Source organism: Sprattus sprattus (assembly GCF_963457725.1).
Source record: "Sprattus sprattus genome assembly, chromosome: 1".
In the NCBI taxonomy this organism is placed as follows: Eukaryota; Metazoa; Chordata; class Actinopteri; order Clupeiformes; family Clupeidae; genus Sprattus; species Sprattus sprattus.
Window position 1 is genome coordinate 2,897,695 of NC_137920.1, and position 15,295 is coordinate 2,912,989.

Genomic DNA, 15,295 nt, shown 5'->3' on the forward strand with positions numbered 1-15,295 from the left:
CACCCTAAAGAACTGACATCCTGTAGAAAACATCACAGACTCATGCCCCCCAGGTAGTAACTCTAACACTTTCTATGAAAATGATTCTGAATCTGTCAATGTTTTCTACAGTGCATTAGGCCTATATGATTCCACTACCTCAGAACAGGCTGCTTCATATAATTTTATGGCATGCACCTATAATCCTATTCCAGTTTTAATCTCTACTCGACGCCTAATTAAAAACAAAGGCCATAGTTACAATACTAAAAATAGAAGCCCAGCAAATATTCTATCTATACCCCGGCATATTCCTCCTTCCTGTGACCAGCTATATCCAGAAAATATTTCAATGGCAATACTAAATATTAGGTCACTATCAGGCAAAACATTTCTCATTAATGATCTTATATGTGAACGTAAATTAGACTGTATGTTTTTAACAGAAACCTTGCTAAACATAAATGGGTCTGCAGCTCTTATTGAAGCGTCCCCTCCCAATTATAGCTTTTTTCAGTCCTTTAGAAATGGTAAAAAAGGGGGCGGGACAGCCACCATAGCCACGGATGCCCTGTGCTGCAGGAGCATCTCCTTCGATGAGTTTGGCTCATTTGAATATCATGCCATAGTTCTTAAGTGCCAGCCTACTGTTCTGTCAGTAACTGTGTATAGGCCACCCAAGCAATGTCCCACTTTTCTAACAGACTTTGCAGAACTACTCTCCATTATCCACACAAACTACGATAAGATTATTATCACTGGCGATTTTAACATACATATTGATAATGGGAACGACTCAAAGGCCCGGGATTTTATGAATCTCTTAAATTCCATGGACTTTACCCAACACATCACTGAACCCACTCACAACCGTGGCCACACCCTTGATCTAGTTATTACAAAGGGTCTTACGACTGTTATATCGTCTATCTGTGACCTTGCTCTTTCTGACCACTTTTGTATTTTCTTTACAGCACTGGTACCTAAAGTTAAAAATAGTGCCGAAAGTTTTATTAAGAAACGCTATCTTAACTCTGCAGCAGCTGAGAATTTCAAAATAATGATAACTAGACAAGACATAACTAATAAAAAAACACCAGAGGCGGGGCCATCATGTGTTAATGATCTAGTAACTACTCTAAATACAAAATTAAGGACAGCACTTGACTCTGTAGCACCATTGAAACAAAAAAAGGTTTTAGCCAAACAAAAAGCTCCATGGAGAAATGAGGAAATTATTAAACTTAAGAGATCCTGCAGAAGGTCTGAGCGTACATGGAGAAAGACCAAGCTACAGGTCCACCTTGATATTTTTAAGGATCAACTCTCAGTTTTTAATAAAGCAATAAGAAATGCTAGGAAGGATCATTTCTCTAAGTTGATATCTATAAACTCTAACAATTCCAGAGTCCTCTTTTCAACAATAGATAGCCTTATAAACCCTGCACCCAAAGTAGATGATAGTCTTTTTTCCACCTCCAAATGTGAGGAATTTGCAGCATTTTTCAGAGATAAGATAACAAACATTAGAAATAATATTGCTCAAGAAATTCCAAATGTTTTGTTTTCCGATCCCCCTCCACCATGCTGTACCAGTATTAGCTTTTTTGCACTGACTGATATAGAAACGCTGAACAAAGTAGTATCACAAATGAAGCCGTCTACATGCCCTCTTGATCCCATTCCCACCAAATTTTTTAAGACCATCTCTGACTCTGTATCTAAGGACATTCTAGCCATTATTAACTGTTCCTTGCTTACAGGTGTTTTCCCATCAGAACTTAAAACCGCCTTGGTGAGACCACTGTTGAAAAAAAGCAGTTTAGACTCTTCTGTTCTAAACAACTATAGACCAATCTCCAACCTTCCTTTTCTTAGCAAAATCCTAGAAAAAATTGTCTTTAAACAGTTAAATATTTCCCTAGATGCTAATTGTGTCTTTGACACTTTTCAATCTGGTTTTCGATCCAATCATAGCACAGAAACGGCATTAGTCAAGGTTGTAAATGATCTCAGGATTAATGCTGACTCTAAAAAGCTATCTGTCCTGGCCCTTCTGGATCTTAGTGCAGCCTTTGATACTGTTGATCATGATATCCTTATTGACAGACTTGAAAAGTGGGTTGGCCTCGCTGGTCCAGTCCTAAACTGGTTTAGGACCTATCTAACAGGCAGGGAATACTTTGTTGCCCTCGGAGACCACAGCTCCAAAAACATTTCTATGACCTGTGGGGTCCCTCAAGGATCCATTTTAGGGCCCTTACTTTTCAGTCTTTACATGCTACCCCTTGGTAGTGTAATAAGGAGGCACAACATCGACTATCATAGTTACGCGGATGACACCCAGCTCTATATTTCTGTAACACCCAACAACTACAGCTCTATTGATTGCTTGGTAAATTGCATTTCTGATATAAATGTATGGATGTCACAAAACTTTCTCCAGCTCAACCAGGATAAAACAGAGGTATTAGTCATTGGTGAAAGAAATGAAAGAGATAAACTATCTGCACATTTAAAAACAGTAGCACTTAACACCAAGCACCAAGCCAAAAACCTAGGTGTCATATTAGACTCAGATCTCAATTTTGAAACCCACATCAAAAATATAATTAAAACATCTTTTTATCACTTAAGAAACATTGCTAAGGTGCAACCGTTTCTCGCTCAGGCTGACACCGAAAGACTGATGCACGCGTTTATCACAAGCAGGCTAGACTACTGTAACTCTCTTTTGTCTGGTCTACCAAAAAAAGCCATTAGTCAACTACAAATAATACAGAATGCAGCAGCGCGAGTCCTCACTAAAACAAGAAGGAGAGCGCACATCACACCAGTATTAAAATCCCTGCACTGGTTACCTGTTAGTTCTAGAATAGATTTCAAGATTCTCCTACTAGTCTATAAATCACTCCATAGTCAAGCACCTGAATATATAACAGACATGCTCTCAAGGTACACACCCAGTAGAACCCTGAGGTCCTCCGGCACTGATCTCCTAATAGTACCAAAAGCCAGGACTAAGAGACATGGGAGAGCAGCTTTTAGCTTCTATGCCCCCAGCCTTTGGAATACTCTGCCAGAATACCTAAGAATGGCTGAAACGGTTGATACATTTAAACATACACTCAAGACATACCTCTTTTATCTGGCTTATCACTCACTGTAAAAATGTATTAATTTAACATATTTGAAACATTTATTTATTTACGAATCCGTGCCTCTTTACAAGTGTTTGTAACCCCCAATTAAGTACCGCTACATCAAATGTGTTTCCTGTTTGCCGAGTGGATGCATGTACGGCCCCGGCAAACAGAACACAACAGAGATGTGGTGCCCTGTTGTCATGTGATGCCCTATTGACATGTGTCGCCTGTTGACATGTGATGCCCTGTTGACATGCGTTATGTGATGCCCTGTTGCTATGTGATGCCCTGTTATCATGTAAAATGTATCTATTTTACATTTATGGAACGTTTACTTATTTATTTATCTATGTCTCTTTACAAGTATTTGTAACCCCCAATTAAGTACCGCTACATCAAATGTGTTTCCTGTTTGCCGAGTGGATGCATGTACGGCCCCGGCAAACAGAGCACAACAGAAATGTGGTGCCCTGTTGTCATGTGATGCCCTGTTGTCATGTGATGCCCTGTTGACATGTGTCGCCTGTTGACATGTGATGCCCTGTTGACATGCGTTATGTGATGCCCTGTTGCTATGTGATGCCCTGTTATCATGTAAAATGTATCTATTTTACATTTATGGAACGTTTACTTATTTATCTATCTATGTCTCTTTACAAGTATTTGTAACCCCCCCCCTTTATTTCCCTTCTTTCCTACTGTGAGGCGCATTGTGTTACCTTTGTGTATGAAATGCGCCGTACAAATAAAGTTTGATTTGATTTGATTTGATTAAAATGTTATTCCATTGTAACTCTTTCATCCAGTCACTGATGACCCGTTTAAAATGTGTTTCCATGGTGACTCTTTCATCCAGTCACTGATGACCCGTTTAAAATGTGTTTCCACGGTGACTCTTTCATCCAGTCACTGAGGACCCGTTTAAAATGTTATTCCATTGTAACTCTTTCATCCACTCACTGATGACCAGTTTAAAATGTTATTCCATGGTGACTCTTTCAACCAGTAGCCGATGACCCTCTCTCTCTCTTGCACCCTCTCTCTGTTTCTCTCTCTCTCACCCTATCTCTCTCTCCATCTCTATCTCCATCTCTTTATCTCTCTCTCTATGTTTCTCTCTCTCTCTCTCTTTCACCCTCTCTCTGTTTCTCTCTCTCTCTCACCCTATCTCTCTCTCCATCTCTCTCTCCATCTCTTTATCTCTCTCTCCCTCTCTCTCTATGTTTCTCTCTCTCCCTCCCTTTATCCCTCTCTCTCTGTTTCTCTCCTTCTCTCTCTCTCTCTGTTTCTCTCCTTCTCTCTCTCTCTTTGTTTCTCTCCCCGTCTCTCTCTGTTTCTATCTCTCTCTCTCTCTCTCTGTTTCCCTCTCTTTCTCTCTCTGTTTCTGTTTCTCTCTCTCTCTCTCTCTCTCTCCCTCTCTCTCTCTGTTTCCCTCTCTTTCTCTCTCTGTTTCTGTTTCTCTCTCTCTCTTCTACCCCTCCCTCTCACCCTCTCACTGTCTCTCTCTCACTCACACACACACTCACACACACACTCACACACACACACACACACACACACACACACACACACACACACACACACACACACACACACACACACACACACTCACACACACACACACAAACACACAAACACTGTTGTGTTGAGACATGTCCTACTGGGAGGGTTGAGGTTTCACAGACACACAGACACACACACACACACACACACACACACACACACACACACACACACACACACACACACACACACACACACACACACACACATCCCCACACACACACACACACACACACACACACACATCATATTTTTTTGCTAATCATCTGTGTGTGGCTTTTCTGCTCCCGTTATGGCCACCCTGCAAGTGTGTATGTGTGTATGTGTGTGTGTGTGTGTGTGTGTGTGTGTGTGTGTGTGTGTGTGTGTGTGTGTGTGTGTGTGTGTGTGTGTGTGTGTGTGTGTGTGTGTGTGTATGTGTGTGTGTGTGTGTGTGTGTAGGTGTGTGTGTGTTCGTACACAGTCCCAGCTCTGTGAATAGGAAACGAACGTAGTGGCTAAGACCTGGCCATTAACACTTCTAGCCAATCAGCAGGTTTAATCAAGAATGTGGAAGACAATGGTGCAATTTGATTGGCTGTTTAGCTTAGATATAATCTACCTTTCACCAGAATTTCAGGCTGTGCCTTTAAAATGTTATTCCATTGTAACTCTTTCATCCAGTCACTGATGACCCGTTTAAAATGTTATTCCATTGTAACTCTTTCATCCAGTCACTGAGGACCCGTTTAAAATGTTATTCCATTGTAACTCTTTCATCCAGTCACTGATGACCCGTTTAAAATGTTATTCCATTGTAACTCTTTCATCCAGTCACTGATGACCCGTTTAAAATGTGTTTCCATGGTGACTCTTTCATCCAGTCACTGATGACCCGTTTAAAATGTGTTTCCACGGTGACTCTTTCATCCAGTCACTGAGGACCCGTTTAAAATGTTATTCCATTGTAACTCTTTCATCCACTCACTGATGACCCGTTTAAAATGTTATTCCATGGTGAATCTTTCAACCAGTAGCTGATGACCCGTTTAAAATGTGTTTCCATGGTGACTCTTTCATCCAGTCACTGAGGACCCGTTTAAAATGTTATTCCATTGTAACTCTTTCATCCAGTCACTGATGAACGGTTTAAAATGTTATTCCATGGTGACTCTTTCAACCAGTAGCTGATGACCCGTTTAAAATGTGTTTCCATGGTGACTCTTTCATCCAGTCACTGAGGACCCGTTTAAAATGTTATTCCATTGTAACTCTTTCATCCACTCACTGATGACCCGTTTAAAATGTTATTCCATGGTGACTCTTTCAACCAGTAGCTGATGACCCGTTTAAAATGTGTTTCCATGGTGACTCTTTCATGCAGTCACTGATGACCTGTTTTTATCTCTTTAGGGAGCCTTGGGCAGTTGGATGGTAAGATACCTAATACATATAGTTTTGGCACTTTTATTATTAGTGATGTTAAGTTAGAATAATTATATATATATAAACACACACATATACACACATACACCTTTGCTAGAGCACCTCTACCGCACCCTTTATATATTTTTTTTGTATACATATATTTATATAAATATAAAGGGTAACTCTAGCCTCTGTCTCCTGTAGTGTGTGGTAAACCTCCACTCAACACCAGGATAGTCGTGGGCCAGAATGCTCCAGCAGGAAGTTGGCCATGGCAGGCCAGTATCCACTTCTTTGGCTCCCATCTCTGTGGAGGATCCCTCATCAATAAGGACTGGGTGCTCTCAGCTGCTCACTGCTTCCCCAGGTAACCACACCTGTCACTCAAACAGAGGCATATCTACAGAGAACATAAGCATGTTTGTTCTAAATCAAGACCAATCAGAAGCACTTTCCAATAACCAATTCAATTCAATTCAATAGTGCCATAACAATACAATTGTCTCTAGGCGCTTTACAGAGCCCAGAGCCTGAACCCCCTTAGTGCAAGCACAATGGCAACAGGGGCAAGGAAAAACTCCCTGTTAGTCAGGAAGAAACCTGTCACTCAAACAGAAGCATATCTAAAGACAACATAAGCATGTTTGTTTTAAATCAAGATAGAAATAACCCAAGACAAAAGCGTAAAATAGAGGCTTCACACAAACAGAAATACAGGAAAATCTAAACATAACCTCAAATTGTTTGTGTGATTTAATAGACTAAGGGCCTGATTTACTAACAGGATTGCGCCCATTTCTGGCGTAAAATAGCGGTCGTAAACATAAAACGGTATTTACTAAGGGGACGCAGCGCATATTAACGCCTGTGGGTGTGAACAGGGGAGGTTACCTGGACGTGGGTGGTAACGTAGGCGTAAAACGCACTTTACATGGGAGGAGAGAAGGTAAGTGCGCCTAATGATGTAATGAGTGGTATTTACTAAACTGCCTGTTGAGCGCAAGCCTCCGATTTGCGCGCTAATTCTCCGCCTCATAAAAGCACGTGTTAACCAGCAAGCGCATTTCCAGTGAGTCTGAAAACGTTGATACGGCAGCAGTGATAACAGCAAGGCGAAGAAAGAAGACAGAGACAGTGCACAGAAATATTTTTTTCAACTCGTATAACACATTTTCAGTTAAATGAACCACAAATCATTAGACGGTACAGGTTAACCAGCCACGCAATACTTCAATTACTGGACCAGATCAGAGAGACATCCAACCCTCCACCCAGCGATCACATTCCCTTCCATCAGTTGTTAAAACTAATTTGCAAATATTGGCCTCCGGATAATTTCAACCAGTTTGTGGAAAAGTGAATTCCCCTTTCCACCGTCAACATTAACATTGACTTATAACTCACGTTGCCCCGCAGACACGGGAGAAAGACACTTCACTCTCGTTGCCCGCAGGAGCGAGAGAGAGAGAGAAAGAGAGAGGCATTGAGCTCGTGCACACACACACCCACACACACAGAGCCTTGACTATTGCTAGCTACCCATACAATGCCGCAAGTTCGGCTCTGAACGCAATTGTGGACTTTGAAATCGCAAACTTTCGGAACGTAATCGGAACCATTGATTGCACCCACGTCCATATTGTAGTGAACCCATGTCCCTTGTAGAAATGATTAATCTCGCCATGTACACCTCTATATTGTTATAATCAGTGGTTAAAGTGGGATTTGGTAGGTGGGGGTACTCTATTTTCCGGTGTGGTGGCGGCGGCAGGGGGGTATTTGGTGGATCTGGCGGCGGCCATGGCGGGGGGTATTTGGTGGATCTGGTGGCGGCGGCGTTGAAATCACCCATTCCTATATTTTTTTAATCACAGTGATATAAGGAGGTTTAACCAAAGACCTAAACCAGGGATGGATCATGAGCCTTTGGGCCCCTATTTGGTTCCATGAGAAAATTTTGAATTTGGTAAATATTATTTCCTGTATTCTGGTGCATTTTGGGGCTGGTCAGCTGGAAATGAACAATTAGTGCTGACATTTAGATTTGAAACTCATAGCATTTAAGCGATTCACACATTTTAGAATGTTGGCCTATAGTAGATAGATGTTTATGCTATAAACCACTTAGTTCTTTAGTAGGCTACATATACAGTATAGTGATATACTGTAGGTCTTCTCTCTGAATGGTGACAGGCCTACTCACACAGCCATTAATAAACAACACTGCAGACTTCAGTTATTAAATTAAAAATATTTTACTGTTGAATGAATTATCAAAACATGACATAACAACAATGCTTGGTAGACTTCTTAGACTATCAATTGCTTGATTTTAAAAGAAAATCTAAAAAGAATGACACAATAGGCACCATTTCCAGACAAATTCTTACCCTTGGAAATAATCAGTTATTTTTCGTTTACACCCTCTCTTATTTCGATCCTCCTCCATCTTTAGGAAGGAAATTATGAAGACATAACATTACCAACGTGTTTTCCAATTATGAAACAAGTACCGGTACTCAAATTTTTTGTCTATCTGACAAGCTGACGTGCTAGCCAATAACCAACTAGTTGCAGTTAACCATTGTTAATGTTCGTCATTCTCAGTCAGGGCCAGAGTGATAGAAAACGAATAACTAAAAGCCTGGTTCTTTCTTTAAGTCGTGTTTGTTGCCCTATTTAAAATATAGACGTTAGACTTTAGCTTACTACTTCACCTTGGACTCCAACATGCACTCGCTCTGACTGGAAAAGTCTAAACACTTACCGCAAAGCGTCGCGCTCTCAACTGAACTGACAGCCAGGTTAACTGTTTTTTCTTGGCGCGAAGCGTGTTTGTCAGAGGGATTTAGAAGGCGGGGCTAGGGGATGATATTACGTTTTGATTTGATCGAGACGCTGATGAACTCCTTCAGAAGGAGCACGAGCCTTTCACAGTGCACGTAAATGCCGGTTCAGACCAAAGATTCGCGACGAGACGAGACTGGCCTTAACATTAAAAAAAAAATATTATTATTATTATTTATTTTTTAAAGAATCTATTTATTTATTAATTTATCTGAGGTGCCGGTACTGAGTACCGGAGCGTTCCGGCCCACTTTAACCCCTGGTAATAATAGACAGTCTATGCATTAATGCCACCAATAGCATATTCTTTGCCTGGCTGAGGTTTGTAAAAGACCATAAGGGTTGAAAAAAGCGGACTGGAGGGTCTTCTAGTTCGTCTTCTCTGATGAGTCCAATTTTCAGCTTTGCCCAACACATGGTCGTCTGATGGTTAGACGGAGACCTGGAGAGGCCTACAAGCCAGAGAGTCTTGCACCTACTGTGAAATCGGACTCATCAGAGAAGACGAACTTAGAAGAACCTCCAGTCCGCTTTTTCAATCCTTATGGTCTTTTACAAACCTCAGCCAGGCAAAGTACAACGTTGTCCCGGAAGAAAAACTTGCTTCCTTTTGCTCTGACAATGTTCCCCAACTCTGAGAAGTGTTTTTTCCAGCAGGGCAATGCTCCATGCCACACAGCCAGGCCAGTAAAGGTGTGGATGGAGTACCACCAGATCAGGACCCTGTCATGGCCAGCCCAATTTCGAGACCTGAATCCCATAAAAAACCTCTGAAATGTGATCAAGAGGAAGATGGATGGTCACAAGCCATGAAAAGAAGCCGAGCTGCTTGAATTCTTGCGCCAGGAGTAGCATAAAGTCACCCAACTGCAATGTGAAAGACTGGTGGAGAGCATGCCAAGACACATGAAAGTTGTGATTTTAAATCAAGGTTATTCCACCAAATATTGATTTCTGAACTCTTCCTAAGTGTAAGCATTAGTATTGTGTAGTTTAAAAATGAATATGAGCTTGTTTTCTTTCGAGATCTGAAGACACTGCATCATTTTTGCTATTTTGACCAATTGTCATTTTTCTGCAAATAAATGATCTAAATGACAATATTTGTATTTGAAATTTGGTAGGAATGTTGCCAGTAGGTTATAGAATAAAACTAAAATGTACATTTTACTTTAACACATACCAATAAATAGTAAAACCAGAGAAACTGATAATTTTGAAGTGGTCTCTTAATTTTTTCCGCGGCTGTATATCTCCACCTCGCTGAACCTTCATTTTCTCTTCCTAAATAAATACCACGGAAAATGCGCAAAAACACCGTGCGTTAATATGCGACAGCAGTTTAAGCAGCGGTCGCAGTGTTAGTAAATCAGGCCCTATATAGGGCGGAGTAAACACAGATTGCCCAGCGCGATCTGGGTTGATAAATACCAAGGAAAATGCGCAAAAACACTGTGCGTTAATTTGCGAATGCAGATTAAGCAGCGCTCGCATATTAGTAAATCAGGCCCTAAGTCTAAGAGAAGAGTCTAATTCATGATCTGTCTTCTTCTTGTCAGTGTGGGTGCAGGTGATCTTGAGGTGTATTTGGGTCGGCAGAACCAGGAGGGCAGCAACCCAAATGAAGTGAGAGCGACCGTGAGTAGGATCGTCAGCCATCCCGATTACAACAGTTTCAACAACGACAATGACATTGCTCTGCTTCAGCTCAGTGCCTCAGTCACCTTCACTAACTTCATCAGGCCTGTGTGTCTGGCTGCCAGTGATAGCGTGTTCATCAACGGCACCAACAGCTGGGTCACTGGCTGGGGAAACATCGGTGAAGGAGGTACACTAAAATGAGTAATAACCTTGGATTGGCCATGCAGGATCATTTAAGAAAAGTGTACATAAACTGATGTTAGGTATTTGATTTGAGTATTACTATTAAGAAAAAGAGATAGTTAGGCAACTTTCCCTGTGTTGTAATGAGGTAATGTTTCCTTTGCTAGTCTTGAGGGTGCTGTGGTAAGGTAACGTTCCCTTTCCCAGTCTTGAGTGTGTTGTAGTTGGTAAGCTTCCCTTTCCCAGTCTTGAGTGTGTTGTCTCCTTGTCACTCCCAGAATCCCTTCCATCCCCTGGGACTCTACAGGAAGTGGAGGTGTCTGTGATTGTTAACACACAGTGTAGCTCTTTGTATGGAGTCGGCAGAATCACAGACAACATGATCTGTGCTAGTTTATGTCAGGTAAGGCAAATGCTCATCTTTTCATCATAGAACTGAGAGTGTGATAAACAGATAAATGAATGAATGAGGGAACAAACTAATGAATGACTGGTAAAACAAAATGTATTTTATAAGAACTTTTAGAATATATAAAAGGCTTCTGATTTACGATTTATGAAAAAGTATGATTTGCATCTTTTCCTTTCAATTAATAGTGTCCAAGGTTTCAAAACTGACATAAATAGTGACACCTTTGTTTTCAGGGAGACTCAGGAGGTCCACTGGTGAGCAAACAGGACCCGGTGTGGGTCCAGTCCGGTATCGTTAGTTTTGGAGAAGGCTGTGATCGACCCAATTTCCCTGGTGTTTACACAAGAGTGTCCAGTTATCAGAGCTGGATCAACTCCTTCATCAGCAGTAACCAACCAGGCTTCATTCTGTTCACTGTGCCTCCTCCTCCAGCTACCACTGTCTCCTCTCCTACTAGCGCCCCAGTGCCCACCAGCACGCCTACGCTGCAGAGTAAGTCCCTACTCACCACTACAGCTAGACTACTCCCAGTACCAAATACAGCTATGCTAACAGCAGCTAGGCTAACCCCACTCACCACTACAGCTAGGCTAACCCCACTCACCACTACGGCTAGGCTACTCTCAGTACCCAACACAGCTATGCTAGCATCATCTAGGCTAACCCCACTCACCACTACAGCTAGGCTAACCCCAGTCACCACTGCAGCTAGGCTAACCCCACTCACCACTACGGCTAGCTTTACCCTAGTCACCACTACAGCTAGGCTAATCGTATTACCCACTACAGCTAGGCTAATCTAATTACCCACTACAGCTAGGCTAATCGTATTCCAGTTCTCTGTACCTCAAGGCTTCATCCTGTTCACTGTGCCTCCTCCTCCAGCTACCATTGTCTCCGCTCCTAGTGCATCTACAGCCCCAGTGCCCACCAGCATGCCTATGCTGCAAAGTAAGTACCTACTCACCACTACAGCTAGCTTTACCCCAGTCACCACTACAGCTAGGCTACTCTCAGTACCCAACAGAGCTATGCTAGCATCATCTAGGCTAACCCCAGTCACCACTACAGCTAGGCTAATCCCAGTCACCATTATAGCTAGCTTTACCCCAGTACCCAATACAGCTATGCTAGCAGCATTTAGGCTAACCCCACTCACCACTACAGCTAGGCTAACCCCACTACCAAATACAGCTATGCTAGCAGCATCTAGGCTAACCCCACTCACCACTACAGCTAGCCTTACCCCATTACTACAGCTAGGCTAATGGTATTACCCACTACAGCTAGGCTAATCTCAGTAACCACATTATCCACTCAGATAACCACATTATCCACTACAGCTAGGCTAACCCCACTCACCACTACAGCTAGGCTAACCCTACTCACCACTACAGCTAGCTTTACCCCATTACTACAGCTAGGCCAATCGTATTACCCACTACAGTTAGGCTAATCTCATTACCCACTACAGCTGGGCTAACCACAGTATCCACTACAGCTAGGCTAACCCAAATCACCACGACAGCTAGGCTAACCCCAGTCACCACTACAATTATCTTTACCCCAGTCACCACTACAGCTGGGCTAATCTCATTACCCACTCCGGCTAGGCTAACCACAGTCACACTACAGCTAGGCTAACCCCAGTTACCACTACAGCTAGCTTTACCCCAGTCACCACTACAGCTAGGCTACTCCCAGTACCCAACATAGCTATGCTAGCAGCATATACGCTAACCCCAGTCACCACTACAGCTAGGCTAACCCCAGTCACCACTACAGCTAGCTTTACCCCAGTCACCACTACAGCTAGGCTACTCCCAGTACCCAACATAGCTATACTAGCAGCATATACGCTAACTCCAGTCACCACTACAGCTAGGCTAACCCCAGTCACTACTACAGCTAGCTTTACCCCAGTCACCACTACAGCTAGGCTAATCTCATTACCCACTACAGCTAGGCTAACCAAAGTCAGCACTACAGCTAGGCTAACCCCAGTCACCACTACAGCTAGGCTAACCCCAGTCACCACTACAGCTAGCTTTACCCCAGTCACCCCTACAGCTAGGCTAATCTCATTTGATTACCTGTCAAAGCGTTGATCCATGTTCACCAGGTATAAAACATAGACCTACACTGGAAGCTTTTCCCGCACACAGAGCAGGAGAATCTTGTTGATTTCTCCTCCTAGCCGAGCTGTAGTGGTGACTGGGGTTAGCCTAGCTGTAGTGGTGACTCGGGTTAGCCTAGATGCAGCTAGGCTAATCTCATTACCGCAGTCACCACTACAGCTAGGCTAACCCCAGTCACCACTACCTAAGCTATCCTCCATCCTAAAACTACATCAGACAAGCTAATGCTAGGAGGAGAAATCAAGAAGATTCTCCTGCTCTGTGTGAAGCTTCCAGTGTGGGTCTATGTTTTGTAACTGGTGAACATGGATCAACGCTTTGACAGGTAATCAAATTAGCAACCTTCTGATTACTGAACGACTTCTCTACCTCCTGTACCACTGTCGCCCCGAAGTTCTTACACTAATCACAAAATTATACACCTGAGCTGCTTTTGCTGAAGCTAATAAAACTACAACAGATGAGCTAATGCTATATATATTTGTATGTCACAAAATACATGTCAATACTGTTAAATAACTAAGCTTGTGTCCTCTAGCCATGCCAGTGCTTCGCTATTCAGGTTAGACAGTGCCTGGAGACCAGGGCACTGGTACTTGGTGCAGTCGTTTATGATGTGATCAGCCGTTTGCTGTGGGGCTCCACAGGGGCAGTCAGGGGCATGTAGGCTCTGAAGCGTCCATGTCCTGTCCGGCATCTGTTAAGTCGTACCAAGGATTTTCGGTTGAGGTTGTGTCCTGCAGGCCTTGTGGACGGTGTTTCGATGTAGCCAGGTAGCTTGGTGTTGGCTGGGCCCCACTGTTTGGTCCATTGTGTGATGGTCCAGGACCCAGGTGGCTGGCCATTTGCCTCATGCAGCAGGCCCCGAAGTCTTGCAGAGATTGGTTCCCTAGACTGGTGGAGTAGGTGGCTGGCTCTGCGTAGAGCTCTCTGTGCAAGGTTAAGTCAGGCTATTTCACGACGGATTGCTGGTGGACGGATTTTATGCATCCTGAAACTATCCACATTCTGTGGTAGTGAGCTGTGTCAAGCTTGGAGGTGTAAGTGGATTTGCACCAAATAGGTGCACAGTATTCTGCTGTTGAGTAGGCCAGTGCTAGAGTAGCAGTCCGGAGTACAGGGAAACTTTTTATCTCCTCCAGTTTTTGCCTTGACCGATTGAGCAAGATAGAGAAATAAATAAATATATAGTTAACTCATTTTTAAATAAAAGTCTTTGTTCTTCCAGGACGTTCTTGTCACCCCCGAACCATTGACAACATTGCTGTTCCCACGGTGACAGTAATATTTGAAGTGAAGAACCTCTCGGTCATCAGTGTTTTGTCTCAGCTCATCACCGATAAGGTAAGCCTGAACATTCAGTGTTCAATTTATGTGTATTAGTAAGTCATGTTACACCATAATATAATAGCATATAATATATCAAAATGTTATGCAATATGTTCCTTTAATGGTAGTGTAGTATAATACTCATGCATAATTTCATGTTTGTCAACGTTTCGTTTGTTTCTGAGGCCATGATTTTAGCCTTACATGGGTAATACGAGTTAGAAGGTTTATGACCCTAAGTGGGCGTGCCTCTTCGTTCTAGCGCCCCCTAGGGGCCTTTTGAGCAAAAGCTAAAGCTACAATTTTATTTGATTAGCAAGTTGGCCTCTAGGTGGCACATGACCCTCACTCAATATGACTAATTTCTCGAGTATTCTAGTTCCAAAACTATGACCCTCGCTCATTTGTTGAGTATTCTTGTTCCAAAACTATGACCCTCGCTCAATATGACTCTGTTGCTGAGTATTCTAGTTATAAAACTATGACCCTCGCTCATTATGACTCTTTTGTGGAGTATTCTAGTTCCAAAACTAGCCAGCTAACTACCTTAAAGGCATGCACAAACCTGTCAGACACCACAAACAGTCCAGTTGGGAACACATTAAGCTTGCCAACACATGAATTGGTGTCTTTTGGCCTGCTATGAAATA

At 42.7% G+C, this 15,295-nt stretch overlaps 1 protein-coding gene across 1 annotated transcript; it reads left to right on the top strand.

The window, feature by feature from the left end:
• Nucleotides 1–4,777: 4,777 nt before the first annotated feature.
• On the top strand, nt 4,778–14,928 carry LOC308369883 (serine protease 27-like; the record flags this gene model as incomplete). The annotated part of the gene is made up of 8 exons (XM_080844438.1): nt 4,778–4,793; nt 6,300–6,462; nt 10,502–10,770; nt 11,045–11,169; nt 11,412–11,670; nt 12,064–12,129; nt 14,545–14,660; nt 14,908–14,928. The coding sequence occupies 8 exons, from the start codon at nt 4,778–4,780 to the stop codon at nt 14,926–14,928; spliced, it is 1,035 nt and encodes a 344-aa protein (XP_080700564.1).
• Between the last annotated feature and the right edge of the window lie 367 nt (nt 14,929–15,295).